At 45.3% G+C, this 24,125-nt stretch overlaps 1 protein-coding gene across 1 annotated transcript in view; it reads left to right on the top strand.

Moving 5' to 3' along the window:
* Window positions 1-203: 203 nt before the first annotated feature.
* The window catches only part of SMOC2 (SPARC related modular calcium binding 2), a 640,791-nt gene continuing 616,869 nt past the window's right edge, over window positions 204-24,125 (top strand). The window contains exon 1 of the mRNA XM_077283220.1: window positions 204-835. Coding sequence (XP_077139335.1) covers window positions 755-835 — 81 coding nt within the window. The 5' untranslated portion in view covers window positions 204-754. The remainder of the gene's footprint in view (window positions 836-24,125) is intronic.

A 24,125-nucleotide genomic window follows, 5' to 3' on the forward strand; every position in this document is an offset into this window, starting at 1 on the left:
CAGCTCCCTGGAGCTCACTTCTACGCCTGGGTTACAGTATGGTGCACACTTCTTAGACTGCAGAAGGAGCTCTTAGCACAGGATCTCCCACACTCCCAGAGTAGGACCAGTCTAACTACCCTGATCTTTCCCTTTCTTATTTCTAAGTGTCAGGGGGTTAATTAATCAGCAGGTCTGGGAGGAGAAAGACTGAAGGCTGGACTCGGCAGGCTCAGGAGAACACGGGGGCTTTGCCATCATCTGGTCATTCTAAGTGACTTGGAGCAGCACCTTCCCTCCTGCCTGCACCTCCTGCCTGCACCTCCTGCCTGCTCTCCTGCCTGCACCTCCTGCCTGCACCTCCTGCCTGCACCTCCTGCCTGCACCTCCTGCCTGCTCTCCTGCCTGCACCTCCTGCCTGCAGACAGACAGGCTTTAGGCTGCTTCTTTCCTAACTCTTCTTGGCAAGAAGCAATCATAAGATGACAGATCTGCTGAAGGAGAGGGGAGAAACCGACATCGCTGGGAGAAGATAGCCAGGATCAGATAAGGAAGGGAGGCAGCAGCTGGCTGGGATCTGTAGTTCTGACCTGCTGAGGATCCAGCTGTCACAAGGTAAAGTCTGACAAGTGACACTGAACGATCATCCCCGAGCTGCTCTGCAAAGTGACGGCAGGAGGCGGACTTGTCCGCACACCCACCCGGGCTGAGCAAGAGCCCCATCACCCTTATTCCAGACCCTCTGCATAATAACCTGAGGAGGAGGAGGAGGAGGATGCTGCCGTCTAACTTCATGCTGCTGGCGATCGTCTTTGCGGGACCGCTCAGCCATGCGCAGAAGTTCTCAGCCCTCACGGTAAGCTGGCATTTCTCTACACTCCTGGAGTAGTTGGGTGGGAGTGATGCTCTCACATGGCCCAGGCATTGCTTCCCTGCCATCTGCCCTCCCCCACAGCTATTGTGGAGCTGATCTGCGGTGCACGACTCAGATTTCAGGGCAGATTCTGCCATTAACAATAGTGGAAACCTGCTGTACCTGTGTGAGCACAGCCCCTAGGAGACGTGCACATGTCGGGGGCAATGGCTGGGGGTCCCAGAGATGCTGCTATCCAGCTCCCTCATTGCCTCAAGTACCAATGTGCTTCACTTCTAGGCTAAATTCATTCCGAAAGCACAACTGCCAAATACATTGCACAACCCTATGTGTCCCATTGTTCTCCTTCTTGGCAATAGCGCTTTTATTTTCCAACCAAAACCAGGAGAGATATTTCAGAATATTTGGAAAAATAAATAAAAATGTCAACAAAAGAATATAGGCAGAAATGGATACATAAGTATATTAATAGGAATAAAACACACAGGGTGTGCATTAATAGAAACAGAACACACAACAAATGGATAGGAATAGAAATAACACACAAGATGTGCACTAATGGAAATAACACAATAAATGGATAGTAATAGAAATAACACAAGATGTGCACTAGTGGAAATGACACAATAAATGGATAGTACTAGAAATACCACACAAGATGTGCACTAGTGGAAATAATACATGTTAATGGATATATAATGCACACAACAATTGTAATACAAATAACACACAGAATGTGGATTACATGAAGTTTGTGTTGTTGTGTTGAGCTTTCTGCTGAATTGCTCCCACTGCAGGATTACATAGTGAAAGATACCAGGTAGGTTTCCTTTAACGCAGTGAAATAGCTTTTATGTCTAAATATGATTGTAATAAATGAAGCAGATTAGACCCCACCAGTGCTGCTTCTGTACCAAACAATCCAGACTAGCATGCCTTAGGAGTGAGGCCAAGTTCCAATAATTGTACGAAAAATCATTTGTTTTTTTATCCAAAAAGCAGACGATTTTCATCCGTATTGTCATGCGCATTTTCATTTTTTACATCCTTATTCCATCCATTTTTATGCATTGAATGTTAGTGAAATTAGCAAGACCAAAAAGTGTCCTGTGCTGCTAATTCACTGCAATGTATCCATAAAAAATGGATGCAAATACGGATAATGGGATCCATTATTTTTGCATAGCTGTAGACCTGACGAGGCAAATCAAATCTAACAAATGGAAGAGACTAGCACATGCTGCAATTTTTTTCTATCCATGTGATGAAACTGTCATCTTTACAGCCTTATAATAAGATTGTCCAAGTGTAGTTAGAAATAGGCAATGGGATTTACCTATAAGAATCATTTCGGACACTCGGCAGTAACAACATAGGTGCAGAAGTACATGAAGTAAGACTGAACTGTTCTCAAAAAGGCTGTGCATTTCTGTATGTGAAATTTGTGGGGTTATCCGGTTGGAAAAAGATGTTGTTTTGTGATTAATGTTTGATCATTAATGATATTCACTCCATCTATGAGATGCACGCGGTTATCTCACTGGATAATATAAACAGATGTTTCCTTATACATTAAGACGCAAAATGTAAAAACATTAGTTTTCTCCGGTAAACTGTAAATAATCCTGTAGACTGTGATCCCTCGTGGGCAGGGTCCTCGTTCCTCCTCTACCAGTCTTAGTATTTAGGATTATTGTACTTGTTTTTATTATATATATCCCTTTTCACATATAAAGCACCATGGAATAAATAAGTAAAATGGGAGATATATCAAAATGGTCTTGACTGCAGTAGAAGTTAATATTCTGTAATTGCTGGACAATTTGTATTTATCATGCGCTGTGCCTTAGTTCAGAGAACACTGGTTGGAGCTTATAGAGAAACTGGAAGAGTCATAAAACAATATATTATCCATGGCAAATTTCCCAAGGAGCAGAGCCGGAGAAATCCTTGGGTCTTTTTTTAACGCTAGGCAGCATCTCATTTCTTGCCAGCGTCTCCAGTCTAATAACATGCAGAAATGCTGGAGTGATCATCCTTAATAGTTGCTTGGGAAGGTTCCTGGCATGTCACCGCATTGTGGTAGGTCATTCTTTCCCTCTGTGCAGCACCGTTTAATATGAATGGAAAGAACATCCTAAGTGGCCATAATATTTATAATCTAGTGCTGTGTAGTGTCAGCTTAGGTATTCCCTGGCAGGTTAGAGCTACGTAATCACTTAATATCAGATCACTTCTTTGATTTTCCTTTTAAAGTATTTGCAAATCCATAATTGTTATAGTACGTCACCTTGAAAACACTGAACTTGTACAAATGGGTATTGAAATCGAACTGCCTCTTCCTTTCCCTATGTAGTAATGTTCTCCTGTACATTAGAAAGTTTTTAACTCCTCAACTATATTTCATATATTTGTGATCTACACGTACAGTCGAAATATTCTTCTTTCTCCCCCCATTGGGATCAGACAAGGTTTCACATATCCCATCTTGACGTCTTACAGCTCGCATAGAGAATTTAGTGTCCAGAAACAGCTTGTGTCTAACCTTTTGTAGTTCCTATTTATTACTCCCTTCCCCCCAGAATAAAGAGTTCTGGGCAAAATTCTAATTCTTCCCAATTCCACGTGGTGAGAAAAGGTAGAGATGTCTCTAGTCATACCTGGAATTCTTCTGATGGGGCGGGGTGTTCTGTTTTGCATCATAGGCTGCTATCTCCACCATGTGGGATGTGTGCTTCAAATTGCAATGTCAGCTCTTGTGGAAATACTGTATGTAAAGCCGCTACATTTGTCTGCTTACCATAAGTACCTTACAATTATTGTCAGCCACATCACATTGGCCTCAGAGGAAAAGAAAGTATATGTGCTCTCCGTACCACCCTGGACTTATGCCTAGGGCTGTATGGGTCATCATAAAGCCCCACTATTTCTTAGAAAACACTAAAAACTGTAACAAAAGTTTTCTGGCAGCTTTCTCTGCTGACTATGGTTCTCTATACTCCTAAGAGTTTGTGAAACACAGTTCCAAGAAGCCTTGGCCACTGTTTTCTCCAGAATACTTTCTGATTGTGAAATCGTTGGCTGCAAAATTATAATCTCCTGTGATACACATTTTACCAAACAGTAAAAAAAAAAAACAATATTAGGGTGCACAATTTTATGAAAGCTGTTTAGTAGCAAACTGTCTTTATTTCAGTTTCTGCAGTTGTCATAGGAAATAGCATAGTCTGTGCTTTCATGCATTTATAATGGATATAATAAGTCTACACGCCATTGATAAAGTGCTAGGTGTTTTTGTCATGTATAAAATCGTACCAAAGAAGAATCATTGTATAACGTTTTCCCCTTTTAATGTCAATCAAAAATGCTGAAAAATCTATTTAGAAACAAACTGAAATCATTTGGGTTGCATAATTGTAAGAACCCTCCCATAATTGGAGATGTGGTTGTGCTCAGAATTAACCAATCATTGTGTAACTCATGTTAAGTAGTAGTCAGCACACAGCTGCCCTCAGTTATCGTGATTCTGATTAACCCCTTTCAAGGATTAGCTGTGTTCTATGAGGATTTTCCTGACATTTTCTTAGTTTGATTTTATAGCAAAAGGCAAGTAAACAGCCTACAATGAAGCAAAGGGATCTCAATATTGAAAGTTATCAGTCAGGAGAAGGGTACAAAAAAAATACAAGGCATTAGATATAGAGATGGGCGAACCCGAACAGTAAAGTTTGTGGTCTGTACCGAACACTGTGTTCGTGCACGGACCCTGAACAAGGAAGTCAGAGTTAGGCCGGGGTCACACTTGCGAGTGCAATGCGAGAAACTCTCTCGAGTCTCACGCATCAATACCCAGCACTGCCGCCGGCACTCGGGACCGGAGCGTGCGGCTGCATAGAATTACATGCAGCCGCACGCTCCAGTCCCGAGTGGCAGCGGCAGTGCTGGGTATTGATGCAAGAGACCTGCGCAACTTTCTCACATTGCACTCGCAAGTGTGACCCCGGCCTTGCTGTTCAGATTCGGCATTCCGAACATCTGCTGTTTCGCTGTCACACAGAAACAAAAACACCAGCGGCTCTGATCGGCGGTAAGTTAGTTACCGCCGGTCAGAGAGCTGCGGTTTCCAGCAGCTGTGACTGGAGGTAAAAAGGTTACTGCTGGTCACAGGCGTTGCCTGATGAGAGAGTATTGCTCTCATCGGCATATGACTGCTGTTGATGATAACAGCGATCACAAATGCCACTGTTGTGTATTCATCAGCCGGCGCCTGTACTATATATAAAATAAATAATAAAAAAAATTATGTGGGAGTCTCCTCTATTTTTGATAACCAGGGCAGGCAAAATTGACAGCTGCAGGCTGCAACCCTCAGCTGTCAACTTTATCTTGGCCAATTATCAAGAATAGAGGGGTCCCACACATTTTTTTTTTATTTAAACAATTTAAAAAAAAATGCCCCCTCCATTTTTGACAACTAGCCAATCTAAAGAAGACTGCTAGGGCCTGATATTCTCAGACTGGTAAGGGGCCATGGATATTGAGCCCCCCCCCAGCCTAAAAATAGCAGCCTGTAGCCGCCCCAGAAAAGGTGCATCGATTAGATTTGCCAATTCAGGTGCTTTGCCGGGCTCTTCCCACTTGCTCTGTGATGGTGGCAAGTGAGGTAATAGGTTTGGAGTTGATGTCAGCTATTTTATGGCCGCTGACATCAAGCAAATATGTTAGTAATATTTAGATTGTAGAAAAAAACACAGAATAAAATCAGGTAACATGAGAAAGTTCACCGGAGTTCATAACTGACCACATGGCGCTGCTCGATGCGTGAGAACTTTTTGCAGGACTATTGCAAGTAACAGTGGGTACAGATTGACTCCTACTCAAAAAGACTGAATGTTGTCATAAATTCAACAGGTAGTTTTTTTCTTTTGGAAATACCTATAGCAATATGCCTTTAATGAATATCTGTCATTAGATTAATGCTACCTAAATCATGAATCAGACACTGGCTGTGCAGTTGCAGCCCAGTATGCTTTGTGGCTCTTTCAGATGACAGTTTTTCACAAATCAGTTCTAACTGTGTTTTGACAGAGAACTGATAGCTATTATAGTCTACTGGATTTTTCACGTGTCCGCACAAAAACAGAGATGTCCAAATTTGATCCAAGCAATAGATCAAACTCAATATACAAGTTTGTGGATCTATGAAAATTTTGATAACACTCTGATGTCACCAGTGTGTCATCTGCTTTTCATGTTTGATAGGAGAAGCTTAAGAAAAGCAAGAAGAAACAAATAATGACAGTCTGATTGTAAAAACTGATACACAAGCAAAATGATGAAAATCTGAACTAAACACTCATGAAAACTGGATAGATTTTGGCATATAAGAAAAATCACTGATGCCAGTGTGAGCCCATTAACTCATTCACGACACGACCAATTTCTGTTTTTGCAGAAATGCCAGTGCATTTTCCCATGGTCCAGAGGTCATCCCAGTTCAGCATGGCTGTGAGCGGCAGCTTTAGTGACTAGCGGTGGCCGTCACTGATGCTGTTCTGCCTCACATCCTGACCTGCCTTGAACTTTGGAGCATGAGAAAATGCCAGTTCATTTTCCCACACTCCAGAGTTCAGCGCAATGCAGGCTGTGAGGCAGCGCAGCATCAGTGATGGCACCGCTAATCACTGAATCTCCGCTCCCAGCATCTCCTCATCCACCAGTAGTTTTCTGCCAGGGCGGTCGCATCTTGGCACCGTCCTGATTGAAAACTGTATATTCCCCAGATATGGATTACTGCGTTGGACACAACGACGGACAGGTATGGGTATATTGTTGGTTTATTATTTTACTTTTATTACAGGAGATCGAGGGCGTCGGGGAATTTGGTGTGGCAGTAAACATGGTTTAATTTAGAACATCAAAGGAATATGTGTCTTTATTTCAATTAAAAATTTTTTACTGGGTGTCTGTATTTTCTTAACAGTTTGACTTTGGGGTTAGTAATGGGGGCATCTTATTGACGCCTCTCTATTGCTAACCTCAGGGCTTGATGTCACACTATTACCTCAGGGCTTGATGTCACAACTATTACCCCACTTGACACTGTTGCAGGGCAAGTGGAAAGAGCAAGTCTAAGTGACAGAATTAGAGATGTGCCTTTTCTGGGGTGGCTGAGTGCTGATGTTTTTAGCCAGGGGGGCCAATATCCATGGCACCTTTCTAGGCTATTAATATCAGCCCACAGCTGTTTGCATAGCCTTTGCTGGTTATTAATTCAAGAGGGATCCCACCTCATTTTTTGGGGGGCTCCCCTATTTTAATAGCCAGTAAAGGCCAAGTATACAGTTGTGAGCTGATACTAATAGTCTGGGAAGCTCCATGGGTATTACCCCCTTCCCAGGCAATAAACATCTGGCTCCAGTCGCTAGCTTTCTCTCTGCTGGTTGCAAAAATTGCTCTGGAGCCCACGTCCTTTTTTCCATAAAGTATTCTTTTATTAATTAAAAACCGTATATACTCGAGTATAAGCTGACCTGAGTATAAGCCGACCACCCTAATTTTGCTACGAAAAACTGGGAAAACTTAATGACTTAAGTATAAGCCTAGGGTGGAAAATGCAGCAGCTACTGGTAAATTTCAAAAATAAAAATAGATACCAATAAAAGTAAAATTAATTGAGACATCAGTAGGTTAAGTGTTTTTGAATATCCATATTGAATCAGGAGCCCCATATAATGCTCCATACAGTTTATGATGGCCCCATAAGATGCTCCATATTAAAATATTCCCCATATAATGCTGCACAAATGTTGATTATGACCCCATAAGATGCTCCATACAGACATTTGCCCCGTATAATGCTCCACAAATGTGGATTATGGCCCCATAAGATGCTCCATACAGATATTTGCCCCCAAATCATGCTGCACATGGCCACATAAGATGCCCCATACAGATATTTGCCCCATATCATGCTGCACATGGCCACATAAGATGCCCCATACAGATATTTGCCCCCATATCATGCTGCACATGGCCACATAAGATGCCCCATACAGATATTTGCCCCATATCATGCTACACATGGCCACACAAGATGCCCCATACAGATATTTGCCCCATATCATGCTGCACATGGCCATATAAGATGCCCCATACAGATATTTGCCCCCATATCATGCTGCACATGGCCACATAAGATGCCCAATACAAATATTTGCCCCATATAATGGTGCACATGGCCACATAAGATGCCCCATACAGATATTTGCCCCCATATCATGCTGCACATGGCCACATCAGATGCCCCATACAGATATTTGCCCCCATATCATACTGCACATGGCCACATAAGATGCTCCATACAGATATTTGCCCCATATGCTGTTGCTGCGATTAAAAAAAATATAAAAATTGCATACTCACCTCTCCGGCCCCCGGCACTTGCTATAGTCACCTGCTCCCCGTTCCACCACTGACCGCCGCTGTGTCTTCCCATCCTCTGCACCGACGTTCAGGAAGAGGGCGGCGCGCACTAATCGAGCCCTCTGTCCTGAGCGTCACTGCCAAAGACACAGCGGCGCCGACGGTGGAACGAGGAGCAGGTGACTATAGCGCACTGCCCCCCGTCATACTCATAGTTATTAAGGTTGAAGGAAGACTTTAAGTCCATCTAGTTCAACCCATAGCCTAAAATGCCCTAACATGTTGATCCAGGGGAAGGCAAAAAAAACCCATGTGGTAAGAGTAAGCTTCACATTGGGGAAAAAAATTCCTTCTTGACCCCACATTTGGCAATCAGACTAGTTCCCTGGATCAACGCCCTATCAAGGAATCTAATATATATAACCTGTAACATTATACTTTTCCAGAAAGGTATCCAGTCCCCTCTTAAATTTAAGTAATGAATCACTCATTACAACATCATACGGCAGAGAGTTCCATAGTCTCACTGCTCTTACATTAAAGAATCCGCGTCTGTTATTATGCTTAAACCTTCTTTCCTCCAGACGTAGAGGATGCCCCCTTGTCCCTGTCACAGGTCTATGATTAAAAAGATCATCAGAAAGGTCTTTGTACTGTCCCCTCATATATTTATACAATAACATAAGATCACCCCTTAGTCTTCGTTTTTCTAAACTAAACAGCCCCAAGTGTAATAACCTATCCTGGTATTGCAGACCCCCCAGTCCTCTAATAACCTTGGTCGCTCTTCTCTGCACCTGCTGTAGTTCAGCTATGTCTTTCTTATACACCGGAGACCAGAACTGTACACAGTATTCTAAGTGTGGTCGCACAAGTGACTTGTATAGAGGTAAAATTATGTTCTCCTCATGAGCATCTATGCCTCTTTTAATGCATCCCATTATCTGCTGGCTTCTGTAAAATCACTGCAGGAGCCGACAGGATAGAAGAGATGGATTACATATAGTAAATTGTCATGATCTCCATGGCCAGAGAACTAGCAAAAGCCTTTATAGGAACAAGCTCTTGGAAGATGTAACTGTACTGACCATGAACTAAAACTACCGCATCATCTAGAAGTAGCCAGGTAGCATGTCCTACTTTTTATCCCTATATGCCCAGCGCCGGCCGGAGAACTAAATAATGCTAGCAGAGGGAAATATAAGACCTGACTCACCTCTAGAGAGATGCCCCAAAAGGAGACAGAAGCCCCCCACATATATTGGCGGTGAAATGAGATGAAACAACAAACGCAGCAGGAAAATAGTTTTAGCAAATTTAAGGTCCGCTTGCTAGATAGCAGAAGACAGAAAGCATACTTTCATGGTCAGTAGAAAACCCTAACAAAACACATCCAGAAATTACTTTAGGACTCTGACATTAACTCATAATACCAGAGTGGCAATTCCTGATCAACAAGAGCTTTCCAGACACAGTAACAAAACTGCAGCTGTGAACTGGAACCAAAATACAAAAACAAAACATGGACGAATGTCCAACTTATCTAGTAGATGTCTGGGAGCAGGAACAAGCACAGAGAGGCTTCTGATAACATTGTTGACCGGCAAGCATCTAACAGAGAAACCAGGTTATATAGCGACACCCAGATCTAATCAGAACAGGTGAACAGGGAAGATGATGTCACAAGTTCAATTCCACCAGTAGCCACCGGGGGAGCCCAGAATCCAAATTCACAACAGTACCCCCCCCTCAAGGAGGGGGCACCGAACCCTCACCAGAACCACCAGGGCGATCAGGATGGGCCCTATGAAAGGCACGAACCAGATCAGAGGCATGAACATCAGATGCAGTGACCCAAGAATTATCCTCCTGGCCGTATCCCTTCCACTTGACCAGATACTGGAGTCTCCGTCTGGAAACACGGGAGTCTAGGATTTTTTCCACAACGTACTCCAACTCACCCTCAACCAACACCGGAGCAGGAGGCTCAACGGAAGGCACAACCGGTGCCTCATACCTGCGCAATAACGACCGATGAAAAACGTTATGAATAGAAAAGGATGCAGGGAGGTCCAAACGGAAGGAAACAGGGTTAAGAATCTCCAATATTTTATACGGACCGATGAACCGAGGCTTAAACTTAGGAGATGAGACCCTCATAGGGACAAAACGAGAAGACAACCACACCAAATCTCCAACACAAAGCCGAGGACCAACACGACGGTGACGGTTGGCAAAAAGCTGAGTCTTCTCCTGGGACAACTTTAAATTGTCCATCACCTGCCCCCAGATATGATGCAATCTCTCCACCACCGCATCCACTCCAGGACAATCCGAGGATTCCATCTGACCAGAGGAAAATCGAGGGTGGAACCCCGAATTACAGAAAAACGGGGACACCAAAGTGGCAGAGCTGGCCCGATTATTGAGGGCGAACTCCGCCAACGGCAAAAAAGCAACCCAATCATCCTGGTCAGCAGACACAAAACACCTCAGATATGTCTCCAGGGTCTGATTAGTCCGCTCGGTCTGGCCATTAGTCTGAGGGTGAAAAGCAGACGAAAAAGACAAATCTATGCCCATCCTAGCACAGAATGCCCGCCAAAATCTAGACACAAATTGGGTTCCTCTGTCAGAAACGATATTCTCAGGAATACCATGCAAACGAACAACATTTTGAAAAAACAGGGGCACCAACTCGGAAGAAGAAGGCAATTTGGGCAGGGGAACCAAATGGACCATCTTAGAAAAACGGTCACACACCACCCAGATGACAGACATCTTCTGAGAAACAGGCAGATCTGAAATAAAATCCATCGAGATGTGTGTCCAAGGCCTCTTAGGAATAGGCAAGGGCAACAACAATCCACTAGCCCGAGAACAACAAGGCTTGGCCCGAGCACAAACGTCACAAGACTGCACAAAGCCTCGCACATCTCGTGACAGGGAAGGCCACCAGAAGGATCTTGCCACCAAATCCCTGGTACCAAAAATTCCAGGATGACCTGCCAATGCAGAAGAATGTACCTCAGAGATGACTCTACTGGTCCAATCATCAGGAACAAACAACCTATCAGGCGGACAACGATCCGGTCTATCCGCCTGAAACTCCTGCAAGGCCCGCCGCAGGTCTGGAGAAACGGCTGACAAGATAACTCCCTCCTTAAGAATACCTGTGGGGTCAGAGTTGCCGGGTGAATCAGGCTCAAGACTCCTAGAAAGGGCATCCGCCTTAACATTCTTAGAACCCGGTAGGTACGATACCACAAAATTAAACCGAGAGAAAAATAATGACCAGCGCGCCTGTCTAGGATTCAGGCGCCTGGCGGTCTCAAGATAGATCAAATTTTTGTGGTCAGTCAATACCACCACCTGATGTCTGGCCCCCTCGAGCCAATGGCGCCACTCCTCAAACGCCCACTTCATGGCCAAAAGCTCCCGATTCCCAACATCATAATTCCGCTCAGCGGGCGAAAATTTACGGGAAAAGAAGGCACAAGGCCTCATCACGGCGCAGTCAGAACTTTTCTGCGACAACACTGCCCCAGCCCCGATCTCAGAAGCGTCGACCTCAACCTGAAAAGGAAGAGTCACATCAGGCTGACGCAACACAGGGGCAGAAGAAAAATGGCGCTTAAGCTCCTGAAAGGCCTCCACAGCATCAGGGGACCAATTAGCAACATCAGCACCCTGTCTAGTCAAATCGGTCAATGGCTTAACGACATCCGAAAAACCAGAAATAAATCGACGATAAAAGTTGGCAAAGCCCAAAAATTTCTGAAGACCTTTAAGAGAAGAGGGCTGCGTCCAATCACAAATAGCTTGAACCTTGACAGGATCCATCTCAATGGAAGAGGGAGAAAAAATATATCCCAAAAAGGAAATTCTCTGAACCCCAAAAACGCACTTAGAACCCTTGACACACAGAGAATTAGACCGCAAAACCTGAAAAACCCTCTTAACTTGCCGGACATGAGAGTCCCAGTCATCCGAAAAAATCAGAATATCATCCAGATACACTATCATAAATTTATCCAAAAAATCGCGGAAAATATCATGCATAAAGGACTGGAAGACTGAAGGGGCATTAGAAAGACCAAAAGGCATCACCAAATACTCAAAGTGGCCCTCGGGCGTATTAAATGCGGTTTTCCACTCATCCCCCTGCCTGATCCGCACCAAATTATACGCCCCACGGAGATCAATCTTAGAGAACCACTTGGCCCCCTTTATGCGAGCAAACAAATCAGTCAGCAACGGCAATGGGTATTGATATTTAACCGTGATTTTATTCAAAAGCCGATAATCAATACATGGTCTCAAAGAGCCGTCTTTTTTTGACACAAAGAAAAAACCGGCTCCTAAGGGAGATGACGATGGACGAATATGTCCCTTTTCCAAGGACTCCTTTATATATTCTCGCATAGCAGTATGTTCAGGCACAGACAGATTAAATAAACGACCCTTTGGGTATTTACTACCCGGAATTAAATCTATAGCACAATCGCACTCCCGGTGCGGAGGTAATGAACCCAGCTTGGGTTCTTCAAAGACGTCACGATAATCAGACAGGAACTCAGGGATTTCAGAGGGAATAGATGATGAAATGGACACCAAAGGTACGTCCCCATGAGTCCCCTTACATCCCCAGCTCAACACAGACATAGCTCTCCAGTCAAGGACTGGGTTGTGAGACTGCAGCCATGGCAATCCCAGCACCAAATCATCATATAGATTATACAGCACCAGAAAACGAATAGTCTCCTGGTGATCCGGATTAATACACATAGTCACTTGTGTCCAGTATTGTGGTTTATTATTAGCCAATGGGGTGGAGTCAATCCCCCTCAGAGGAATAAGAGTCTCCAAAGGCTCTAAATCATACCCACAACGATTGGCAAAGGACCAATCCATAAGACTCAAAGCGGCGCCAGAGTCGATATAGGCGTCCGTAGTAATAGATGACAAAGAGCAAATCAGGGTCACAGACAAAATAAATTTAGACTGTAAAGTGCCAATGGAAACGGATTTATCAAGCTTTTTAGTACGCTTAGAGCATGCTGATATAACATGAGTAGAATCCCCACAATAGAAACACAACCCATTTTTCCGTCTAAAATTCTGCCGCTCGCTTCTGGACAGAATTCTATCACACTGCGTGTTTTCTGGCGTCTTCTCAGTGGACACCGCCAGATGGTGCACTGGTTTGCGCTCCCGCAGACGCCTATCGATCTGAATGGCCATTGTCATGGACTCATTCAGACTTGCAGGCACAGGGAACCCCACCATAACATCCTTAATGGCATCAGAAAGACCCTCTCTGAAAGTAGCCGCCAAGGCGCACTCATTCCACTGAGTAAGCACAGACCATTTACGGAATCTTTGGCAGTAAATTTCAGCTTCATCTTGCCCCTGCGATAGGGACATCAAAGTTTTTTCTGCCTGAAGTTCCAAATGAGGTTCCTCATAAAGCAAGCCCAAGGCCAGAAAAAACGCATCCACATTGCGCAACGCAGGATCCCCTGGTGCCAATGCAAAAGCCCAATCTTGAGGGTCGCCGCGGAGCAAGGAAATCACAATCCCAACCTGCTGTGCAGGGTCTCCAGCAGAACGAGATTTCAGGGACAAAAATAACTTACAATTATTTCTAAAATTCTGAAAGCTAGATCTATTCCCTGAGAAGAATTCCGGCAAAGGAATTCTCGGCTCTGATACCGGAGCATGAACAACAAAATCTTGCAAACTTTGTACTTTCGTGGCGAGATTATTCAAACCTGCAGTTACACTCTGTAGATCCATTATAGACAGGTGAACATAGAGCCATTCAAAGATTAGAAGGAGAGAGAAAAAAAAAGAAAGACTGCAGCATAGACAGACTGGCAAGTGATCCAATTAAGAGCACACTCACAACTAGAGAAAAAAAAAAAAAAAAAATTCTCAGCAGACTTCTTATTTCTCTCCTTTCTCAGCCAAGGATTTTAACCCTTTAGTGGGCCGGTCAAACTGTCATGATCTCCATGGCCAGAGAACTAGCAAAAGCCTTTATAGGAACAAGCTCTTGGAAGATGTAACTGTACTGACCATGAACTAAAACTACCGCATCATCTAGAAGTAGCCAGGTAGCATGTCCTACTTTTTATCCCTATATGCCCAGCGCCGGCCGGAGAACTAAATAATGCTAGCAGAGGGAAATATAAGACCTGACTCACCTCTAGAGAGATGCCCCAAAAGGAGACAGAAGCCCCCCACATATATTGGCGGTGAAATGAGATGAAACAACAAACGCAGCAGGAAAATAGTTTTAGCAAATTTAAGGTCCGCTTGCTAGATAGCAGAAGACAGAAAGCATACTTTCATGGTCAGTAGAAAACCCTAACAAAACACATCCAGAAATTACTTTAGGACTCTGACATTAACTCATAATACCAGAGTGGCAATTCCTGATCAACAAGAGCTTTCCAGACACAGTAACAAAACTGCAGCTGTGAACTGGAACCAAAATACAAAAACAAAACATGGACGAATGTCCAACTTATCTAGTAGATGTCTGGGAGCAGGAACAAGCACAGAGAGGCTTCTGATAACATTGTTGACCGGCAAGCATCTAACAGAGAAACCAGGTTATATAGCGACACCCAGATCTAATCAGAACAGGTGAACAGGGAAGATGATGTCACAAGTTCAATTCCACCAGTAGCCACCGGGGGAGCCCAGAATCCAAATTCACAACAGTAAATACATATAGAATAAGTAGATATTTAGATGTCAGTGACAAATACAATTAGTACAGTGTGTGTGCAAATTACTGGACATGTACCGTATATACCCGAGTATAAGACAAGATTTTCAGCCCACTTTTTGGGGCTGAAAGTCCCCCTCTCGGCTTAAACTCGAGTCATACCCAGGGGTCGGCAGGGGAGGGGGAGCGGGGGCTGTCTAATAATACTCACCTACTCCTGGTGCGGTCCCTGCAGGTCACTGCTTCCCGGCGCTGCATTTTCTTCCTGTAGTGAGCGGTCACCATTACCGCTCATTACAGTAATGAATATGCGGCTGTCCACCCCTATGGGAGGTGGAGCCGCATATTCATTACTGTAATGAGCGGTACCATGTGACCGCTCACTGCAGGAAGAAACTGCAGCGCCGGGAAGCAGTGACCTGCAGGGATCGCACCAGGAGTAGGTGAGTATTATTAGACAGCCCCCGCTCCCCCTCCCCTGCCGACCCCTGGGTATGACTCGAGTTCAAGCCGAGAGGGGGACTTTCAGCCCAAAAAAAGTGGGCTGAAAATCTCAGCTTATACTCGGGTATATACGGTACATGTCCAGTAATTTGCACACACACTGTACTAATTGTATTTGTCACTGACATCTAAATATCTACCTATTCTATATGTATTTACTATATGTAATCCATCTCTTCTATCCTGTCGGCTCCTGCAGTGATTTTACAGAAGCCGGCAGATGAATAACCAGCTTTTCTTCTATCTTTTTGTGCAATATAAATACATATACATATATATGTTTGTTACTGACATGTGTATATATATATGTATTCTATGTGTATATTTCTATTCTATCTATTCTATTCTAACCTGTCAGTGTGATTTTACTGTACACTGCACATGAATTACCAGCTTTTCAAAGAACACCGGTGCATAAAAAGCGGACAGCACTCACGTGCTGCGAGTGCTGTGCATTTTTTTCTCACACCCATAGACTTGCATTGGTGAGACTCGGCTGATATACACGTAAAATCGCATCATGCGATTTCACTCGCACGTAAAATACACCCGAGAAAAAACGGTAATGTGAGCTTCCCCATAGATTAACATTGGTCCGAGTGCTATGCGATGTTTTCTCACATAGCACTCGTCCGTATTATACACTAGTGTGACGCCAGCCTAAGGGGTATAATTTCCAAAATTCTGCTATTCTACCACTTAGGGGCTCTGTGTATGGAGTCCGCAAACCTTTCTAGGAAAATCTGCGCTCCAGGAGGCAAGCAGCACTTGCTCCATCCAAAGTCTCGTTGTGTGGCTAAACAATACTGTGCAGCCACATATTGGATAATACTAGGTTCAGTAGAAATTGTGGTACAAATTTTGGTGCCATTTTTACTCACTTCTTGTGTGAAAATGTAAAATATGGGGCTAAAACAAAATTTTGATGGTAAAAAGTTAACTATTTTTTCTTCACTGCATAATTATATTTAATTTTTTGACACACCCGTAGTGTCAATATGATCATGGCAACCCTAGATTAATTTGTTGAGCGGTGTAGTTTGTAAAATGTGGTCACTTATGGGAAGGGCCGGACTGGGACAAAAAAGCAGTCCTGCCACACAAACCCCACCAGCCCACATACTATAACACTCATCAGCCGCTATCAATGAATTTTTGCTCTAGCTTGTCATGCCCCTCACCACTCTCTTAAAGGACTTATTTGAAGAGCAACTTGTGAATGGCACCACAGTGCGTATGATCGACCACAGCTCTGTTGTGAACTGTGTTTCTGGGCTCCCTCTGGTGGTCACTAACGGTATTGTGTTAGGCATGTCTTGTTGCAGACCTGAGCTCCAGCTGTGTCGTTAAGCAGCGGGTGTTCCCTATTTAAGTCTCCTCTGGACTCAGTCTCTTGCCTGGCATCGTTGTATCCAGACCTATATGGTCTCCTCCGGATTCCTTTCAGTCTGTCTCATGCAAGAAAAGCTAAGTCTGTTTTGAACAATTTGGATCGTTTGCATTTTTCAGTGTTTTTGTCCAGCTTGCTTTTATTTGATTTTCTGGCTCGCTGGAAGCTCTAAGGGTGCTGATGTTCTCCCCCCGCACTGTCAGTCGCTGTGGGGGTTCTTGAATGTTCAGCGTGGATGTTTTTGTAGGGTTTTCTGCTGACCGCATAGTCCACTATCTATTTTCTGCCTATCTAGACTAGCGGGCCTCACTTTGCTGAAATCTAGTTCATCTCTATGTTTGTGTTTTCTTCTTGCCTCACCGTTATTATTTGTTGGGGGCTTTCTATATATTTGGGGTTCAATTTCTCTGGAGGCAAGTGAGGTCTTATTTTCCCTCTAGGGGTAGACAGTTCTCTGGCTGGCTCGAGACGTCTAGAACCAAAGTAGGCACGTTCACCGGCTGCTTCTAGTTGTTGGTGTTAGGATCAGGTATGCGGTTAGCCCAGTTTCCACCTCCCTAGAGTAGTATTTATGTTTTTGCTATCTTGCCGGAATATCAGAGATCCTCTGCCATTGGGATCATAACAGAATGCCAGGCCTAAAGAAAATGTTTAATGCATCGCAGAAGCGTGATTAAAAAGAAGTTCTGAGGGTTTTTTTTGTGTTTTTTTTGCTGCAGTTTGCCTAGCTTCTTCCATCCCCTTTTTCTCTGAGTGGCTGAAACTCTGCTGCAGATATGAATGTCCAGACTCTGACTTCTAGTGTGGATCAGCTTGCTGCTAGGGTGCAAAGCATTCAGGATTTTGTTATCCATAGCCCTATGTCTGAACCAAAAATACCTATTCCTGAGCCGTTTTTTGGAGATAGATCTAAGTTCCTGAATTTTAGGAATAATTGTAAATTGTTTTTGTCTCTGAAATCTCGTTCCTCTGGTGGTTCCGCTCAGCAAGTTAAGATTGTTATTTCCTTCTTGCGCGGCGACCCTCAAGATTGGGCCTTCTCTCTGGCACCAGGAGATCCTGCATTGGTGAATGTTGATGCGTTTTTCCTGGCGCTTGGTTTGCTTTATGAGGAGCCTAATCTTGAAAATCAGGCTGAAAAAATGTTGCTGGCTATCTATCAGGGTCAGGACGAAGCTGAGGTATATTGCCAAAAATTTCGGAAATGGTCCGTGCTTACTCAATGGAATGAGTGTGCACTGGCCGCAAATTTCAGAAATGGTCTTTCTGAAGCCATTAAAGATGTGATGGTGGGGTTTCCTATCCCTACAGGTCTGAATGATTCAATGGCTCTGGCCATTCAAATTGATCGACGTTTGCGGGAGCGCAAATCTGTTAATCCTTTGGCGGTGCTGTCTGAACGGTCACCTGATTCTATGCAATGTGACAGAATTTTGACCAGAGCCGAGCGACAAAATCATAGACGTCAAAATGGGTTGTGTTTCTACTGTGGTGATTCAACACATGTTATCTCAGCATGTTCTAAACGTTTAAAAAAAGAAGTTAATCCTGTCGCCATTGGTACTTTTCAACCTAAGTTTATTTTGTCTGTGACTTTAATTTGTTCATTATCTTCTTACCCAGTTATGGCTTTTGTGGATTCTGGTGCTGCTTTAAGTCTGATGGATTTGTCGTTTGCCAAGCGCTGCGGTTTTGTCCTGGAGCCTTTGGAAAATCCTATTCCTCTTAGAGGAATTGATTCTTCGCCATTGGCAGAGAATAAACCTCAGTATTGGACGCAAGTGACCATGTGCATGACTCCTGTACACCAGGAGGTGATTCGTTTTCTGGTGCTGCATAAAATGCATGATGTTGTCGTTTTGGGTCTGCCATGGTTACAGGCCCATAATCCAGTTTTAGATTGGAAAGCTATGACTGTGTCTAGTTGGGGGTGTCAGGGGATTCATGGCAATTCTCCATTGGTGTCTATTGCTTCTTCTACTCCTTCTGAGATCCCTGAGTTTTTGTTAGACTTTCAGGATGTATTTAATGAGACCAGGTCCAGTGCCCTTCCTCCTCATAGGGACTGTGATTGTGCTATAGATTTGATTCCTGGTAGTAAGTTTCCTAAGGGACGACTCTTTAATTTATCTGTGCCAGAGCATGCCGCGATGCGGAGTTATATAAAGGAGTCTTTGGAGAAGGGACATATTCGCCCATCCTCGTCCCCTCTTGGTGCAGGATTCTTTTTTGTGGGCAAGAAAGACGGGTCTTTGAGACCTTGTATAGATTATCGTCTTCTGAATAAGATCACGGTTAAATTTCAGTATCCTTTGCCATTGTTGTCTGATTTGTTTGCTCGGATTAAGGGATCCAGTTGGTTTACCAAGATAGATCTTCGTGGTGCGTATAACCTTGTGCGCATAAAGCAGGGAGATGAATGGAAAACGGCATTTAATACGCCCGAGGGTCATTTTGAGTACCTGGTGATGCCTTTCGGATTATCTAATGCCCCTTCTGTGTTTCAGTCCTTCATGCATGACATCTTCCGGAAATATCTGGATAAATTCATGATTATTTATCTGGATGATATTTTGTTTTTTTCTGATGATTGGGAGTCCCATGTGAACCAGGTCAGGATGGTGTTTCAGGTTCTGCGGGAGAATGCTCTTGTCATGCCCTCAGCCGCAGGCCCAGTCTCCGCTGTGCAGGGAGACCGGCGCCTATCACACACCCTTACTCACCCTGTCCGTGGCTCCAGACGATCAGCGGCTTCTTTCTCTGCTAGGAACCTGCATCCTCTTGGCAGGTCTCCTGGAAATGCTCTTAGGAGCCGCGCCCTGCTTCCTGCACATACTTGAAACAGCAGGACACCTGTTCGTTATTAGGGCTGTCTGTGTTGTGATGCTCTGTGTATAAAAAGCACCCTCCCCTTAAGGGAGGTGCTTGGGCAATGTGTTCATTCCATTGTTTGTGGCCTTCTGCTCAGGCCACACTCTGCTGTGCTCTGCTCTGTATAGTTTTAATTTTGGTTGCTAATCCCTCTGTCTCCTCAGTATCCTCCGCTGGCAGTTCTCTATTCTGGATCCTCCTGGACTCTCCGGTTTCCACTTCAGGCTGGCTAAGCTGCTCCTCACTGAACCATCCAGATTTGGCTGCCGGCTGGATCAGCCTTTCCAAAAACTTCACAGAGCTTCCAGGATCCTCTTCATTGACTGAGCCTGAGTTCCACCATCTTGTTTATACGGTCTGTACGGGTCGTCCCTCTGGTCCGGGTACTGCGGCATTTTGGCCATCTGGTGTTGTGACGGGGGAATCCCTGTATAGGGGTACACCTTGCCCGGTGCTCCACTACATGGTTCTGTGTTGTGGTCCAGAGGGTTCTTCTCTCAGGCACCTCTTTCTGTTTGTTTTTCATTTAAATAAATACCTTTGCTTTTTGGAAGCACATTCTCCTGTCTCTTGTGTACCGGGTATACAGCTACCACTGCTTCATCAGTGGTCTAGTGAGTCCACTATATTTCCCTACGCCCTGTGGGCGTTACAGTTTGCCCAAGCCATGGACCCCGCTGATACCCGATACTCAGTCCAGAGAGAGTTGGCTACGCTTTGTCAGAGTCAGGATCAGCTAATTGCATTCATGCAAACTCTGGATACCCGCTTATCCACCCTACAGGCTGCCGAGTCCACTAACGTGACCCAGCTAGCAGAGCTCCGTCTGGAATTCAATCGCCAACATGAGACGCAGACCCGCTTGTTGGACTTCATGACCTCTGTGGATGATCGGTTAACTAAGGTACAGCATCCGACGGTTGAACCCACCATGAGACCCTGTCCTCGTCTTTGCAAACCTCCTCGTTACTATGGTGACCCCAAGTTATGCAGAGGATTTCTCAACTGATGCTTGCTGCATTTTCATTTTTTGCCTCAGCATTTTCAGACAGACATGGCCAAGGTGGCTTTCCTTGCCTCTCATCTGGAGGGAGAGGCTTTAGCTTGGTTCAACCCCCTAATGGAGCGGAATGATCCCATCGTGTCTAATCTGCAGGTATTCTTGGTCACGTTCCGCAAGATATTCGATGAGCCTGGTCGTGCCACATCTGCCATGGAGTCTCTCTTCGATTTGCAACAGGGCTCTCTCTCTGTCGGTCAGTATGCCATCCGTTTCCGCACCTTGGCTTCGGAGCTCCAGTGGACCAATGAGCCCCTGGTCGGAGTCTTCCGGCGGGGGTTATCTGGAAGAATCAAGGATGAATTGGCAGGCAGGGACCTACCCGAAACCCTGGATGATCTCATATCCCTTGCCATTCGGATTGACCTGCGTCTTCAGCAGCGCTCCAGAGAGAGGCTTCTCGAGAAGCAATTTCCTCATCCAGCATCTTCTTCACCGAAACCTCGGTTTCCGCCTTGTCCTGCTCCGGTCTTTAAGGATGAGCCCGTGGAGCTTGACCGCGTAAAGGTGAAGAGGAATCAGCAGGAGGAGATTCCCTCCAGGAATCCATATCGTTACAGTGGACGCTCCACTTCCGGTCAATGCAGTGGACCTGAGAGGTCAGAAAAACTCGTCCGCCTAGGACAGGTAAGGGAGACCTCCCTAGATGAGAATGACTCTTCTCTCCCGCTAACCATATCCATACAGGTGGTCTTCGGGAAGGTGCGGTTCTCCGAGACGGCCTATCTGGACTCAGGATCTGGTGGAAATTTCATCCAGGAAGCTGTGGCCAGGCGATTCGGGATTCCTATTGTTCCACTGCAGCGGCCCTGGCGCATCACCTCCGTAGATGGTAGACCCCTGAAAGATGCCATTATCGGTATCACCGAAGAAGTCGAGCTTCTAATCGGGGCACTCCACAGGGAGAAAATTTCCTTCTATGTGTTACCGAATCTTTCTCCACCATTCCTTCTAGGTCTTCCGTGGCTGCGCCTCCATGAACCTGTCCTGGATTGGCGGTCTGGAGATGTCCTTCGATGGGGTCAGTCTTGTCACGAACACTGCCTCAAATCAGTACGGCCTGGTTCTACCCCACGGCCTCCGGCAGCTTTACCTGGGTTACCGTCTGCCTACTGGTCCTTCGCAGATGTATTCAACAAGAGGGAAGCCGAGACACTTCCACCGCACAGGCCTTACGATTGCCCCATCGATCTAATCCCTGGATCTACTCCGCCTCGAGGTAGGATCTACCCTCTTTCTCCTACTGAGACTCAAGCCATGTCCGATTACATCAAGGAGAATTTGGCTCGAGGGTTTATCCAGAAATCCTCCTCCCCAGCTGGAGCTGGGTTCTTCTTCGTCAAGAAGAAAGATGGGTCTCTTCGCCCATGCATCGACTACCGTGGTCTCAACCTAATTACGGTAAAAAACAGATACCCTCTTCCCTTAACTCCAGAGCTCTTTGATCGACTTCGAGGTTCCAGGATCTTCACCAAGTTGGATCTCCGTGGGGCTTACAACCTCATCAGGATACGATCCGGGGATGAGTGGAAAACCGCCTTCAACACGCGTGATGGTCACTACGAATATCTGGTCATGCCTTTCGGGTTAAGCAATGCACCCGCCGTCTTCCAGGAGTTTGTCAATGATGTATTCCGTGACCTGCTCTATGTTTGTGTGGTGGTCTACCTGGATGACATCCTGGTGTTTTCTCCTGACTTACCAACTCACAGGAGGAATGTTCGTCTCGTTCTTCAAAGATTGAGGGAGAATCGTCTCTACGCAAAGTTTGAGAAATGTCTGTTTGAACGGAGGTCTTTACCCTTTCTTGGCTATATTATTTCCGATACAGGTCTCGAGATGGATCCAGAGAAGGTCTCTGCCGTTTTAAAGTGGCCAAAACCTGAAGGAATCAAGGCCATTCAGCGGTTCCTTGGATTCGCCAACTACTATCGGCAATTCATTCCCCAATTCTCCTCTCTGGTAAGACCACTCACTGCCCTGACTTGTAAAGGTGCCAAACCTAAGGATTGGCCTCCTGAGGCCGAATCAGCTTTCGCCTCTCTCAAACAAGCCTTCTCAACCGCACCAGCTCTTCATCGGCCTATGGTCAACAAACAGTTTTTTCTTGAAGTGGATGCCTCGTCATCCGGAGCCGGAGCAGTCCTCACACAAAAACTGCCTACCGGTAAGATGGTGACCTGTGGTTTCTTCTCCAAGGCATTTTCACCCTGTGAGCGTAACTACTCAATTGGCGATAGAGAGTTACTGGCAATTAAGCTAGCTTTAGAGGAATGGCGATATCTGCTTGAAGGCGCAGTTCATCCAGTCATCATTTACACTGATCATAAGAATCTGTCCTATCTTCAGTCTGCTCAAAGGCTCAATCCTCGCCAGGCTCGTTGGTCATTATTCTTTGCTCGGTTCAATTTCTCTCTCCATTTCCGTCCTGCAGAGAAGAATATCAAAGCAGATGCGCTTTCCAGGTCCTTCGTGTCAGACGACCTTGAAGAGGAGCTTCAACATATTATTGAACCGTCCAAGATGATCACGGTGGCTCCAGTCAGGCTGTCGCAGCTCCCTCCCGGTAAGACCCTTGTAACTGAAAGAGACAAGAAGCGAGTTCTGCGCTGGGGTCATTCTTCTAAGCTTGCCGGACACGCTGGTCAAAAGAAGACGTTACAACTAATTTCTCGACACTACTGGTGGTCCACCTTGCGCCAAGACGTTCTGAACTTTGTTGCAGCCTGTCCCTCCTGTGCTCGTAATAAAACACCCAAGAAACTGCCAGCCGGTCACCTCCTTCCGCTCCCGATTCCGTCTGCTCCCTGGCAACACATTGCCATGGATTTCATCACAGATCTGCCAGCATCATCTGGTTGTACAGTAATCTGGGTTGTTATAGACCGGTTCTCCAAGATGGGACATTTTACTCCACTGTCTGGTCTTCCTTCCGCTCCTAAACTCGCAGAGCTCTTCATCCAGCATGTCCTTCGTCTTCACGGACTTCCACTTCACATTGTTTCCGATAGAGGAGTCCAATTCATTTCCCGATTCTGGCGATCCCTCTGTAAACTGTTGGATGTCACCCTGGACTTCTCCTCGGCCTATCACCCACAATCTAATGGCCAAGTGGAGAGAGTGAATCAAGTCCTCACCAACTATCTGCGACACTTCGTGAATGGTCACCACAGCGACTGGGCCGACCTGCTGCCATGGGCTGAGTTTTCCTACAATAATCATGTCGGTGAGTCCTTCTCTAACTCCCCATTTTTCATTGTTTACGGACAGCATCCTAAGATCC

Source organism: Ranitomeya variabilis, chromosome 2 (genome assembly GCF_051348905.1).
Source record: "Ranitomeya variabilis isolate aRanVar5 chromosome 2, aRanVar5.hap1, whole genome shotgun sequence".
Classification (NCBI taxonomy): Eukaryota; Metazoa; Chordata; class Amphibia; order Anura; family Dendrobatidae; genus Ranitomeya; species Ranitomeya variabilis.